The following is a 15,362-nucleotide window of genomic DNA, read 5'->3' as shown; positions in this document are numbered from 1 at the left end:
CGATTAGTTGGGGCTCTCAGGGAAGATAATTGATTAGACAGGAAGGTAACATATTTTTTTTCTTCTCCAATAAATAAATGAATACATAATAATAATAATAATAATAATAACAAAACGCTGTTTCCCTTGGCCGAGTTGCGTTTTTCATGCAGATGCTCTGAGTGGTAGACATGCAGTGTTTGTCCCTTTGACTACTTGAATTGGGCCTCTGTGAGTTTTCTATACAAACTTTAAAAAACAAGCGAGAGGAAATAAATCGCGTTTAATATAAACAACTTGTTTTTTCTGTTTAAAAAATAAACAGTCCGACATAAAAATGCATTTATTTCATACCCTCCACACTTTCACATGCTTTCAGTTTTAGATTGATTCTCACAACCTTTTTATTTCCCCCTCTCCTCTCTAACCTTTTTATTTTCAGATGTTTTTATTGAACTCATCTGTCGTTGTTGATCATCTTTTTTTTTTCTTGTAATAACGTGATTTGCAAGACTGAACTGAGAAGTCATCCAAGCCTAATGTTAAATAACCAAAGATGGGAAAACTCAATAAACACAATAAAAGTGTAAAAGAAAAGATCCAAAAATAGCTTCTAATTATTATTATTATTATTATTATTATTATTATTATTATTATTATTATTATCATTATTATTGTATTGCTAAATTGAAGTCATGAAACGCTCTGTACTTTTTCTGAAGCGTTTGATTAAAGTAAACACGCTTTTTTTCTTGAGGATATCAACGTGCGCATATTTATAAATGCAAGACATTACTATCAAAATCACTTCACATCTGGTTTGATAAATTAAGAAATGGCGGGGGGAGGGGTAGAAGTCTGGACAAAATACGTGTGTGTGTGTGCCTGTGTGTGTGTGCAGCAGACCATAGCCGACTGCATGCGACTGTAGAGGGAGCTCCAACACTAAGTTTACATAAACTTCCTCTGATAAGCTCTCACACATGCAAATGCTCACATCGCGGCCGAATAAAACAAATGGCGTTATTATTAGTTATACGGCCACGATATATTACAATTACACTACAAAGCGGCCTTGGTTGAATGAAAAAATAATAGTAATAAAATGCATGATTTATGCGGGAGAGAAAATGAATTACAAACGGAGCAAGATGAGATGTTCGAAAGGCAAAAAACTCCCATCTTCAGGATCGACTGAACCAGTGACGCTCAAACAGCCATTCATTACCTTTAGTCTATTTCAAAAAGCACAATTTTCAGCGAAAATTAATGAAAGAATTAGGCTTTTTAATATGAGCGCTACGCCTGTATGTGAGGATAATCCCACAACATTAATATCCAAATGTATGCCGCAGTGCTGGCTAATTAGCCTTAAGTCCCTCCGCTATAAAAGTGTGATAAATCCCTCTCGAATATTTACTTATCACTGCCACGGAGGATGAAGTCTGTGCCCCAGGCTGTCCACTAACACACACTCTCACACACACACCCTCACAAACCCAAAGCGGTGTACTTCAAGCTGCTGTGCACCACCTGCATCATCAAAATCAGCTGTCAAAATACCTTCAACTGAAACAGAACAAAATGAAGAAAAACATTTTTTTTTCTTCTTTAAGTTGCAGCAGTTCATTTATTAGCCAAAAATATAGACTTTCTTGTACAATTTGGTTCACAAGTATGTACATATTCTTAACTTTATATACAAAAAATTATAACATCAAATCCTCACAGAACTTACAAAAAGAAAAGGGGGGGGGAAAAAAGCTCACAGACTACAGGTTCATACATTATTACATTAGCAGTTTTACACGGGACATGCTTACAATGTAAGTAGGCTATACAGAGATCTTTTATTCTTATTTTACATTCCATACTCGATTTCAAATTAAAAGATGAGAAGAAGAGGGAAGGGGGGAAAAGGAGCCGGGAACCATCGCTGTTTTAAGTCGGTCCTGAAGCTTTAAAAATGAAATACACAGGGGTAAAAGCTAAATAAAAAATGCAGTGCAGGGGAGGAGAAAATAAACAATAAGGGCTTGTGAAGAGTTAAAACATAAAGTGATATAAAAGACAATTGTCTTTCAAAAAAAAAAAAAAAGAAAGAAAAAAAAACGGAGCTTGAAATGAATTTGCATTGAGCTCATTTGCATGACCAAAACAAGTGAGTGTAAAGAGAGGCCTTCACGGAATAACACAAGCGGTGCACACACTCTCTCTCTCTCTCTCTCTCTCTCTCTCTCTCGCACACACACACTTACACACGGGGATGAATGAAATTTTAAGAATCAAAGCTCATTTGGATAAATATGGCATTAGAAACAAAAGAAGCAGTACAAAAGAAAAGAATGAGATGGCATCAAAATAAAAAAAAATAATAAAAAATCTAAACTGTCAAAACCAGACAGCCTTCTGTCTGTTTGATCTGCCGTTTTCTTTGCATCCAAAGGCACTAGATCTTCAACTGCGGGACAGAAAATTAACATGAAATTGCGCTAATTTTACTGCCTGTTATCACAACCCACTTTGACTTTTGTTAGAAAATTATTCGCCTTGAAAGAACAACAACAAAAAAACTCTCTTGCACATGTGAATCGATGTAATGACGAATTTTGGAAATGTTTTGTTGTTGTTGTTTTTTAAACAAATTTAATATTTATTACTTTTTCTTAAATGCTTTCGTTTCCTTTTTTTTATAAAAGGGTAAAGGGCTTTTTCACAACAATTTATCTTTCATACACACACATACAAACACTGTCTGCTCCTAGCTGTAACACTTTAACACTGATCATCTGTGTGGCCTGGACAGAGAGAGAAAAAGGCAAAGGGAGATCTAAAATTAAAGAAATGAATGACAGGAAATGGCCAATAGTGTCTCTGGAGTTTAGTTTTTTTTTTTTTCTCTACATGCGGGTCTCAGTGCCGGGGACATGTACCTGTGACTGAAGTCTCTGAACTATGACTCTTGTCCTCCGTTTGCCTGCTGCTGTACAGTGCCAGGCTGGTGGCGGTGGCCTGGTTCGCCAGTCCCAGATAATGATTGGAGTTCAGTAAAGCCAGCTGGTGCGCCGAGAACGCTCGGTTCGTCCAGTTCTGGATTTTCCCAACGGGACAGGAAGAGATTAGTCTGTGCGGGCCGAGGATGGTCTGGGTGGCCGTCCCTCCTCCCGTCGCTGCTGAGCCGCTGCCGTTCACCTGCGGCGACTTGCGCGGATTGTCGGGGGCCGTAGCCGTCTCTGCCAGGGACCAGATCTTTGGTTTCTGGGCCGGGGCTGGGTTGTTCTCTGAAGGTGGAGAGCTGACGGACACCTGGTTGAGTTTGAGCTGTTCTGCGTTTGGTTGGGACGCCTTGATGTCCAAAGATGGGTGGTGGTGATGGTGGCCGTGGAAGAGCTCTCCACCTCTCTGCGCCTCCTTGGCCTCCTTCCCCACAGCCTTCAGAAACCTTTGATCCGGCCCTTGTAAATCCTCATAACCGTCCGAAATCTCAGAGTCACTCCTTCCGTCTAGTTTTATGTCCGAGTGAAGGTCGTCCTGGTCGTCCAAGTCGTCCTTGCTCTCAATATTTTCCGTGTCGATGTTCTCCAGGTCAATCTCCTCCTCATCCTCCCTCTTGTCCCCCTCCTCCCCCTCATGGTCGCTGGTGTAAACATTCCCTTCTTCATCGGTGCGGTTCCGGGGGGTCCAGGTCATCTTGTTCTCCTTCTTTAGCCGCCTCCTGGCGTTGGCGAACCAGGTGGACACCTGGGTGAGGGTCATCTTGGTGATAATGGCCAGCATGATCTTCTCGCCCTTGGTTGGGTAAGGGTTCTTGCGGTGCTCGCTGAGCCAGGCCTTCAGAGTGCTGGTGCTCTCCCTGGTGGCGTTTTTGGGTCTGGACGGGTCACCGAACTGATACTGGCCATATGGGTAAAAAGCAGGGTGAGGGGGAGCGAACCCTGGGTGCTGGACACCGTGGCCGTCTTTCAGATCATACTGGGCGCCCTAAAGAGACAAAGAGGGATTCATGAGCTGAATCGCCATGTGAAGTGTTTATTTACAGCAATAGGCTAAAACTGCAGGTTCTTATTAAAGGTAGAAACAAAGTAGGTTTTTATATGTTTTCAGTTTTAGTTTGTTTATTCATTTATTTATTTATTTACATTTTTCAAATTGCTCCATATGCATGTACGAAAATAAATGCAAGTGTAATTATTTAAAATATTTCTCATTAATTAATTAGCTGTGCACTTCCACCACATTTTTCACTTTTCTAACGCGCTTTAATCAACTTCAGAAAAGTGGAGCTAAGAATAATCTCAAACAAGATTTTGTTAATGTTTCACTTTGTAAAAAAAAACAAAACAAAAAAAAAACTTTGTAACTAAATTTCCAAGCCACAAAGTTCAACCCGGCGCTGCAAAAGTTCTGCCTCTAAATACGCCCAAAAAGTTTCTCCGCGTAAAAGTTGAGAGACAACTCATTACATAGAGTTAGACACTCACCAATTGATTGAAAATTGATATATCGTTGGAGTAAGGTAGAAAGGCTCCGTAGCCCTGCGCGGCTGCGGCGAAAGGAGATCCGTACATGCTGGAGAGGACGTTGGAAAGTGCGCCGGACGGACTCAGCTCCGTCCCGGCCCGGGCGCTGCCGGCGATCCCTTGGCGCTCCGGCGGGTATATCGGTCGGATGTACTGATATCCCAGCTGAGGGAAAGACATGTTGATAGGAAGCGGGGAGGAAGAGTCTTCTGCAGCCTCGCAAAGCAACGGACTTGCCTCGGTATCCACTTTTACAGTGTGAACATGTGAGCAACAAAAGGTGCCAGGCTTTGGAAGTCTATATTTCCTCGGGAACAGCCACTGTAAACGATCCCGGTTGCGCCCCTTGTTTCTTCCTCCTCTTCGTCTTCTTTCCACCCTCACTTCCCTATTGATCTGGATGGACTAAGGTCAGGTCCTTACAGATTGCTTCAGATTATTGGGACTCCCTTGCTCAGATTGACATTTCTAGTCGTTTAGAAGCCCCTCCTATTTCTCAAATCTCACCCCTCTGGTACAAACCACACGCCAAACAGCGCTCTTTCGCTCTCTCTCTTTCTCTCTCTCTCTCTCTCTTCTTCACCCTCTCTCTCCTCCCTCTCCTCCCTCCCTCTTTCTCTCCTTCGGATAAATGCACTAATGTCGGGAGCTGTTTTTTGAATGGGGCTTCAAATCTCATTTTATGGCTCGCCAATCTATTTCATTTAGTGTTTGTCAAACTACAGACTTTTAAAAAAGTTATTCAGATATTTTGACCACATGAACAAAGGTCCTGAGCACTATGATTAACTTGGCTGGTGATCTTTATTCTTTGTTTGTTTGTTTTGTGTTTCTAACATATATGCAAACTTTTCTTTCGATAAAACTGAAAGCTGCTCGTCGAAACTAAAAATTCCTCCCGCTTTGAATTCAGTCTGTTTTTAAATTTGAATTTAAAACGCGCTTTTTCCTCTTTTTATGAAAGTTCACAAACATCCTAACATGTATGCTATGTTCCAAAGTAAATCACAGGCAGAAACTTTTGTCTTTAATAATGAATTCATGTGCAAAATGATGTTTGTCACACTTTAAAACAAATGTATTTATTTAAGGCTTGATCGTTGGGTAAGAGCCGCGCTCTTCTGCACCGGTTTGGGGCTGCTGTTTGGACTCATGGAGAGGGAGCAGAGTCGGAGTCCTTCTTTTAATTCAAGACATCAAACGGGGTCGCGTGTAACCCCTTGGTATCAAAGGGGGAAGACGCCACTGATGGGGCGCATTAAGCCGCTAATGAAGGCAAAGTGCAAAGTAAAAGAAAATTGAAAACCAGATGGATGCACAATATAGTGAATTGGGCTGGAGAGATGTTTATTCTGAGAATAAACATAAACAGAATTAAAGATAAGGAAAATGTAATAATAATAATAATAATAAATAATTTGCAACAAAAAAATCACGCACACAATATTTACTAATTTTAAATTGCACACCTGTTTATTCTTTTTGAAAAAAGAAAAAAGAAAAAAAGCCCTTCATCCTTAAACATCCATTAAGTAATTTTGATGCAACCTGTTTCTTTCGTGTAAATAATGCGGATTAAAACTAAACAAGGGAGTCAAAATTGGAATTCCGTGAATCAATATAGAAAAGTGTGTATTCGGGACAAGCATAATCGCATTTCGAGCCGACTTTGGTAGCTACCAGCATCTGTTTCGTTAATCATTCGCCATTCAAACCCAGAAGTTCAGTTGTTTTTATTATTGTTATTATGCTACTAGTAATATTATCCCCCAGGCACCCCATTTAAATATGCTTTAAGTCTTAATGCCTTATTGACGGCGTGATGAAATCCCATCAATCTCAGTTCTGGTCTGATAATGCGATCCGTTTTTTTTTCCAAGAACTCTGAACTTGTATAAACCTTTAATCTTCTTTTGAAGCAGATAGTTATCATTGTCTGGGAGGGATAATGGCAGCTATAATTTCTACTGTGGGGCTACCCATAAGGATACGCCTTGTTTCTGTAAAACTCTGCCCTGAATGTGTGTGTATGTTTAAATGCGTGTGTGTGTGTGTGTGTTCCTTGCCGACATAGGCTATACCCAACCCGGATTATGGGGTTATTAATTACAGCGGCTTGCTGGTGCCATGCGACCGGAATAGTAATCACTACGTAGCAGTCAATAGCAGGGGCACACGCAGGCGCGCGCGCGCGCGCGCTCCCGCCCGTGTTTCATCGACCCGCAAAACTGAAGGGGTCAGTGGGGGGAGAAGAGGGGCTGCGCGGGAGATGTGACTTTCAGATGCAGAGGAAGTTTAAGAAGGTAAAAAAACAAACAAAAAAAATGTGTGTGCGCGTATGTGTGTGTATGTATTTCAGAAAGAGAGAGAGAGAGACAGAAAGAGAAGAGAGAGCGAGAGCCCACGTGGCTGCTCGAAGTGAGAGTGTGGGAGTCCAGCGAGGTGTCTGCCTGTTTTATGTCCGCTCAGCAGCGCCTCTAGTCCGGATGGGCACGTGTCTCATCTCCGGGACCGGCGTAGCTCAGAACTTCCACCTTCACCACCCGGCTATCCCCCCTCCTAACCCACCGCCCCACCCATCCAGACTAGAGACTTCTGTCTGATTTATTGCCCCCAATCAAACACATCACGCAGTAAGTTAACACTTTCACACTGTCCCGGGAAACTGGCGCAGCCATAAAAGCATTAAGATGTTGCAACCCTCTGAGCCTTGGTAAACAGTAAGCATGTGCTGGGCTGCCCCGAAAGCCACTGCATAATAATAATAATAATAATAATAATAATAATAATAATAATAAATTTTATTTATTTACTTTTTCAAAATGTTAGTGTGCAGGAGCCAATTTAATTTGCAGCTGTAAAAAAAAAAGAAAAGAAAAAGAGGGCAATCACACGCGAGTGACTTGAGGGCTGTTTTGTCGAGAGCTCTTCGACGGTAATTATGCAGATGACACAATTTCACATTCTCATAAGCAAACATACACGGCCTATCGCTCAACAGTAGTTCCTTATGCAATACTCAGGGCACCAGCGACACGTCGCAAATGATGAGCCGAGGCGCTCTGCAAAAACAGGCGAGATCAAAGGCTTCAAACAGAGACACTTCAAATTACACATTTGGATCTTTTCCATAATGCCTCGGTGACACACTGAGAGGGAGAGGGGAACAGAACATAACTCTTATCCCAAAATCGATTTTAAAAGAGCCCTTGCCGATCATCTTTACAGTTAAATATTAAAAGGAATGAAAAAAAAATAAAATGAATTGTAATTAATTACACTTAATGGATACACATGGAAATAATAGCCTTAAATTACACAAATAACTTCCAGTATAAACAAAAGCTAATGGTCTGCTGATGCCAAATATGCAAGCTTTTCTGGAAGCATAAAACAGCAACTAAAAAGTTTGGGAATAATTCACAAAAGTGCCCAACCCTCCTGATTTCAAACTCATTATTGTGAGCTGCTGTTGTTCTATGAGGAATGTTCCTCAGTGGGTTCAAACCTAAATCTGTTGGTAACCTAAAAAACTAACTGTGCAACACATTCAATCTCCAAATATGCTCTTTTGAAACTCATGTCCCATTAGGGTTAAATAAAGGGCCCATAAATCTGGCGGTGTTTAAAGAACAGAGGCTTAATCCAATAAATGAATTAGTTTCTGGAAATTAATTGTTCTTAGCAGCAGAAGCAAGTGTACTTTGAAAATACATTTAAAGTTTAATTTTTTTCACTGTTGGCATAATTTAAAGAGCAGGATTTTTAATTACATTACACCAACCAATCATGCATGTTAAATAGATAGCCCAAGTTTGATTTGCATTAGTGGAAAAGTAGAGCATTTTGGAACCCTTTCCTTGTGCTCGCACCATTTGGAAACAAATTAATAGTCAATGGACTGCAACTTATTAAGTTGGGTTATGACGGCAGATCAAAGTGTGAATTAATGCATTACCTTGCAAGTGTTTCACATTAACTTGTTAACTTTGGGGTGCAGGCAACTACTAAATTCAGGCGTACAAGCTGCACGGATCCCATTTTAGATTCAGATCTTGCAGAGCTCTGGCCAGGCATATACATTTTGTAAAATGTGCATTTTAATTGAAATACTGCATGTACAGATACATAAAATACACTAAGAAGAATTTTTAAAAATCTAAGAAAAACGGACTTAAAACTTATAATATTTATACCTGTTGTGGATTTGTTTTTCTTTCCATTAGCCCACTAAATAATTGCCCTTAATGTCTGTTTTAATCTGGCATTTTTTTTAATGATTCAACCAAAAATGCTTATATGATTTTATTGTGTGATGTGAAGCATGCCCTGTGTATTTGTTGTAAAAACATCTCTCCTGGCAGGTATTTCTGCAGAATCAAAATATTTAACTAGGATAACTCAGGGTTATTTTAGTATAAATAAGCCTGCAGCACAGACAAAGTCTGCTGTCCTATCAATGTAAAAGCAGTTAAACTGAAATTTCATCACATTATGTAATGCGTTAAGCATTAAAAAACACTTGCACTGCACTTTGGTGATGAATCCCAGGCTTAAGGGAACATAATGTCCACACTAACTAGGAATGCATGCTTTGAAGGTGAGTTGTACCTTTTCTCCAATTTGCTTCCTCGCTGTCCATTCCCTTTCACTCCATTTGCTTCAGTTTCCCCCTGTATCAGTAACACAAGGCATTGATTTTACGGTAAAGTCACTTTGTAAAGGGAATGAGTAACTCTGGGCCCCCACTATCACTGTATTACACGGGTATGGCCCACGTAACAAGATGAACATTGATTCAGCATTACGGATGATCGATAATGAAATAAGTAACTTCAGGGCCAAATTAAAATGCAAGCTGGCTTGATGCTGCCAGGCTCTTTGTGAGGTGACGGCAGGAGAAAGGAAAGAAGAGGGAGGGAGGAGAGGGAAAGGCAAACAGAGGGAGACAGAAACTACGAGGTGGTGGCACAAGAGAACTTTCTGGATACAGCAAGAGTGATGCAATTCCTAAAATACTTCTTTATTATCCCAAAATATTCAGATGTTCCAATTTCATTTAAATTATAAATTATAAATATTTGCTACTGAGGTTTAGATTGACAATGTTTCCTCAGATAAATCTTGAATGCAGTAATTGCCTCGGATGTTTGTACTTGTGGTCAATGATTTATTCTCCGTGTAACATTCTAAACATGATGGAAATTAACTTTGCTGGCCTGTTTATTTGAAAGGAATTAACATTTCACATCAAGTGGAAACGTGGCTTAACATTGCCCCTGGCATGATAGGAAGCTGATGACATGGGCAGATGATCTTTTGCCTCTGGCAATTCAAATGATGTTTATAAAAATATAATACTACAGGATATGTCTGCAGAATTTGTTTCATTATGTCTTCCATGATGGTTAATGACCAACGACGAGCTAAGAAAAAGCCTGTGAGAGAATTTATTTCAGCTGATAATGCCTTTCTTATTGTCTGTTTTAATTCTCTATATTTTATTAGATAAACTTCAGAAACCATGTTTTATCTCTATAGTTTACCATTAATCTACTTGTTTCTGTTTTCCCCAGATTGGCACTTTTGCTTCACAAAACCATTATTCTTTGATTTGCACAATAGCAAAACCTCATAGTAACAGACAAATGACTGCAGTTCACACAAACACCTCAAATTTGACCTTTTACTGACACAACCTGCTTTTTCCAGGTCCCTTCAAAAAAAGCACTGCTGGACTTTAACCTTGTTTTGATCATTTAAAAATTGAGAAATCTTTGAAGCAATCTATTATTAACTATACCTTTAAATGTTGATCATTGAGGCAGTTAAACCCTGAATGTGAAGCTGTCTTTTATACAATTAAATTATAACATTTTAAAATGGTTAAAATAGGAAAACAGCCTTTGTCATGAGTCAGCTATTTTGGCTGCAGTACTCCATCTTTGCCACTTTTGGTACTTACAGAGTTCTCTTTGATGGTTTTCCAAAAACATAATTCATTCTATTTTTCATTAGATGACCAGTGAGATGTTTCTCTCATAATACGACAGGTTATCTCACTTTCTGATTGGTTAATCAGTCCCCATGATGTCACCCAGGTAAGCTCAGTCCTGCAATTTGAACTAACACTGAAATATTTTTTGAGGCTTTGCCAGACTGACTCAGAGAACAGACTAATCACCCCGTCAGAAGATTTGGTTACCACACATATTTCCATTTGCATTGTATACTGTTTTGAATTTATGTCTTTTGAGTAACTTTCCTGTGAGATTTTGTTTTGTTTTGCTCCACATCATTGATGTATGATGTGTTTTTGTGACTCAGTACCTCTCTTTAAATGTTTCCCTTCCCTTTCTTCTAACCGAACTGGAACCAAATCAAAAGTGAGGAACCATTCAGCTGTTGGATAATCTGGGCCAGAACAGCCAGCCTGCCTTTAGTAACTTTCCCATTTATTTAAACAGCTGTTTGTGCTGATATTTCCCCATCAGTCAAGTCAAGATAAAGTTTCGGAACAGCACTCCTGCAGCCTCCTGGATCATTAAGTAGTGAAGCAGCTGAATTCTGAACCAGTAAAACACCTTTTCTTGTTTTAATGTGCTGGTTCTGGTTATAAACTCTGTTGGGTCAAGACTTAACACTGATCTTAGAAATCTTCCTTTGTACTTACCACTCTTAGACTGAAGTAGGTGACAGTAAAGTAGTAACTATAAATTAAGCAGTAAAAATCCCTTTCTTTTGACTTCTAAAAAAAATACAAATTCTAAAATAAAAGAATAAAATACATATACAGATATGATTTTTTTTCTTTAAATGTGCAATAAAGGTCAATCAATGCAAAGGTGAAGAATTAATCCTTTTGATATTTTTTATAGATCGAGACAAATTAGTTCAACAACCTTACGTTAGTATAGTTGGATAGTGAATGAAAGCATTTCATCCAGTCAGTTTTCAGCCCTTTTCCCTGGCTGAAATCTCAAGTGTAGACACTCTAATATCAGTTTTCCAGCATTTTTTATTTTTATTTTTTTGCTTTTATGAAGCACGACAAAACCTTCGTCCGTTCAGCTGTTGCTTCTGCTGGTTTGAGACTGGAGGCCAGGCAGCTGCACCAACATGGGATATGAGTTTTCTCATGTGTGTAGAGGCCTGGACTTTGCAGGGGGAATACTAGGCAAGTAGATGCTAATGACAACAATGCCAAAGATAGCTTAAAAATCTGGACATTAGCAGCCATGTAACTGAATATTTTCATGAGCTTACAGTCACCATGTCTAATCAAAGATGGATAGCTTGAGAAGAGCCTATACTGACTCTTTGGCCTGGAAACACTGGCTAGCCTGTATTAAGTCACACTAATGTTGAGCTGATGGCATCATTTACATCAGATGAAAAAAACAAATGTGTCCTGACTTCAGAAAGTAAAACATATGCTTTAAATGTTTTTTCATCTACTTCTAAAACATTAATTTTAAATTTTTCAATTGGTTTTCACATGGTCAGTTTTTATATCCAGAGTTTGTAATTATCAATATTTTTTGAATATCTAATCAGAGTAAAAGAGGTTAATGAAAGTATTAAATTACACAAATAATAAATAAAAAATATAGACAGATTTTCACTGTGCCTTTGGATTCAGGTGCTTACCGCTTTGGTTTGTTTGTGTTGGAAATCAACAGATTCTGGAATCTAATCGCTATGATACATGAAGATATAGTGATTTCAGAAATACATAGATGTGATCTCTAAGGTTGAGCTATAAAAATAACAACATTGTTTACGTTAGGAAACAATGTTACATGTTGCTTGTATCTGTCAATAAACCCTGCAATGTCATAATATTACAACAGCAGCAACCTAATATTACCCCAGTGAAAAAAATTCTCATCTCATTTGTCTGTGAGTCATAATTAGCATTTTCTTATTAATTATTTACTAAGCGTAGCAGAACTTTCCTCTTTGTTCTCTTCAGGATTTAAATATGATTTAGTCACCATGGAATAACTACAAGGTTATGACAGATTTTGCTTCCTATTTAGAGAAAAAATGAATCTCTGCGGTGAAGTTAGGTTTAAATGTCTTTAAAAAATCTATTACAATAATTTGACTCAATCTGAAGATGTTTTTACAAAACATCTTGTTGTGCTTAAGAAGACTTAAAGCCTGTGGTTTAAATCCTAAATTCAATAGAAAAGCAGCTATTGATTTTTCCTTTCTTAAGAAGTGCTCTTGTTTCTTATGTACAGTAGTTTTTCTTGAATTTGGAACAAACTGATAAAAGCCAGACTACTACATAAATTTTGTATGTAAAAAATATATATACTGTATATTTGATACATAAAAACATGGTATGTGGGGAATACCTCTGGAGTGTTGTTTCCAATGCAAGTGCTAGACATAAACCTGCATCGGGGAATGAGCTCACATCTTAACTAAAAAACAATTTTGTGAGATTAAATAAGATTGTAATAAACAATGTCATAAATACGTATACTTTATCATATTGGGTTCAGTTTGAGCATAGATGCATGCAAGCCCCTGCACAAGGTCAATAGCCGGCATAAGTGTCTGTGCCTGCACTGTGTGTGTGTGAATGCGTGTGTCTGAGTCTGATCTGTTGTACAACAAGTACTGGAGCAAGACTGGACCCAGCTGTCAGGTCACTGCTGTCACAGCCAATAACGATTACCCTCTCCCTGCACCTCTATTGCTGCTTCATAACTACCAACGCAGGGGAGATCCGCCCCTTTTAGGAGAACAATGCACCCATGAGTGGGCCTCATCATCGCCCACGCCCACTCTTATCAGCTCTCTGAGGGCCCTCTGCTCCACATCTCAGTAGCTCTGTGTTTAGATCTGCTAATCTTTGTGTTTCTGTCATTTTCTTTGATACTCCGACTTTTAGTTTTCTCCTAAACTCTGAATATGATTCCAGTTCTTATGGCACTAGCAGGTTTGATTTTAGTCAACACAAGTGGATCACAGATTTTTATTGTCTTTTATAAAGCCTTAATCATTAACTTAAATTTTTTTAAATACTTTTTTTTTCACAGTCAATTTTACAAACAGATTCTGAGTTTAGCGCATATGCGAAACTCCTGCTCCTCCATTAGCCACATTAACAGACTAAAACAAAATGCACATCGCTCATCAGCATCATATGCTGGGATTGGATAGCCATTATAGCATATATTAAAGAGGCCTCACAGCCTGTCAACCTCGCCAGGCCAAGTCTAATGAAATGAGTGCCCCAGAGTGGCAGTGGATTAAGAACACAGGCAAGAGAGTATATTTTCATGTATATATACGCATGATTATATATTGGAAAAGTGTCCGCATGCTATTCCCCTGGTTCCTTTAAGCTTACTGACCAGCAAAGCATTTGGGCCCAGTGTGACAAGGCGGAAGAAGAAAATCGCTAATGCTCTTAGCATCAAATAATAAATCCTTGAGTTGTTTGCCACCAGGTTTAATTAAATATTAAAAAAAAAATCCTATGATTGATTCGCCTGCTGGATTGATCCAGCATCGATCGTGAGCCGTTTTGTTGCCCCACTTGGGTTAATGCTAAGTGGTGTCTGAGTTGCTAGGATAAATTGCTAGCATGCACTGGAAGCAGAAAAAAATTAAGTAGAATTTTTAGCTTGTCGGCCAAAAGATTTTGGACAAATGCAATAAATATATAAAACATGGTCATAATAATAATTACTCATCTAATATCTGCAGAAATCAGCAGCCGTATTGATAATGGAAGGACAAAGTAAAAACTATAATTAAAAAAGTATTCTCTTACTGTGTTGTGCAACAATAGGTTTGGTTTGGCTATTCATAGTAAATATCAAAGGGACTTACTAACAAAGATGGTCATTTTGATCAAAATGGCAAAGTCTGGGCATCACCCGATTATCAGGAATTAATAGCCAAACACCTCTCAGTCTCTGTCAATCATCGCTGTATGAATACCAACATGGTAAAGTGTGGCATTATAAAAATATACATGGAGTGAATTTACACACTGGTGTACTCAAGCAGCAGGAACTACACCTGTTTACTGCATAAAATCACTAATTATTCTCATAAATACTAAAAAGTATCAACTAAATACTTCCAATTTGAATACTTTTGTAAGAAAATTCTTTAACTACACAAGCAATATTAAAATAAAAATTAATGAATAAAAAAAAACCCAAATGAATAAACTATGGGAAACAAAGGGAACAAATCAGAATCAAAACTGAAACCGATGCAGAAATATCACAGCTGAATGTTTGAGAGTCAAGTTTTGTTCTGAGGAACTGGATCTGAGGCCAATCTGGCTTTAAAAGCTAATAAAGAAACAAATTGCTAAATGTTCAAACAACCAGTTCATAATGGAAAAGCAGAGAGGAAAGAAAAAATATTATTTTAATAAAATATGTTTTTAAGATAATTTGCAGTTAGAAATCAATAATATTGACAATTGGTTCATAATGTTGCATTAACTAGCCATTAAAGTAACTGATTCAATAGAATGAAGGAATACCAAGATGGTGGTGAAAATGGATATAGACTCACAATTTCGGACAGTAGGCATGATGATGTCACATCCAGACTCAGTGATTCAGCTGAACAAAGACAGTAGCATCTGGGACACTATTTACCAGACATAACCTCTTGCTGTGAAACTCTCAGTAGCAATCTGAGAATATGACGCCTGGGAAGTCCAAAGGCTGGATCGGGCTGTTTGACACATAATAGTTGCACTCAGTAAGCAGCTGATTGGCTTGAGGAGTTGGAGTCTGCGGTACTATATTCTCTTCAAAAAAGAAGAGGAAATTGTTTCGTCAATATCATTAGAGATACAGTGTCTTCTTTGGGAAT

The 15,362-nt window shown here is 38.5% G+C and overlaps 1 protein-coding gene across 1 annotated transcript; it reads right to left on the bottom strand.

The window, feature by feature from the left end:
- Nucleotides 1-1,576: 1,576 nt before the first annotated feature.
- Nucleotides 1,577-4,993, bottom strand: irx3a (iroquois homeobox 3a). The gene is made up of 2 exons (XM_032561112.1): nucleotides 4,461-4,993; nucleotides 1,577-3,960 (listed from the first exon to the last, which is right to left on the bottom strand). Exons 1-2 carry the CDS (start codon nucleotides 4,677-4,679, stop codon nucleotides 2,893-2,895), a joined length of 1,287 nt encoding a protein of 428 aa, XP_032417003.1. The 5' UTR covers nucleotides 4,680-4,993; the 3' UTR covers nucleotides 1,577-2,892.
- Between the last annotated feature and the right edge of the window lie 10,369 nt (nucleotides 4,994-15,362).

Source organism: Xiphophorus hellerii, chromosome 4 (assembly GCF_003331165.1).
Source record: "Xiphophorus hellerii strain 12219 chromosome 4, Xiphophorus_hellerii-4.1, whole genome shotgun sequence".
Classification (NCBI taxonomy): domain Eukaryota; kingdom Metazoa; phylum Chordata; class Actinopteri; order Cyprinodontiformes; family Poeciliidae; genus Xiphophorus; species Xiphophorus hellerii.
This window is presented reverse-complemented; position numbering and strand designations above follow the sequence as displayed.

What these genes read in the sequence shown, in the direction of transcription:
- irx3a (XM_032561112.1), bottom strand. Translation starts at nt 4,679, where the DNA reads ATGTCTTTCCCTCAGCTGGGATATCAGTACATCCGACCGATATACCCG. An exon ending in TATCAATTTTCAATCAATTG is followed by an intron (nt 3,961 to 4,460) that starts GTGAGTGTCTAA and finishes TTGTCTCTTTAG; the next exon opens with GGCGCCCAGTATGATCTGAA.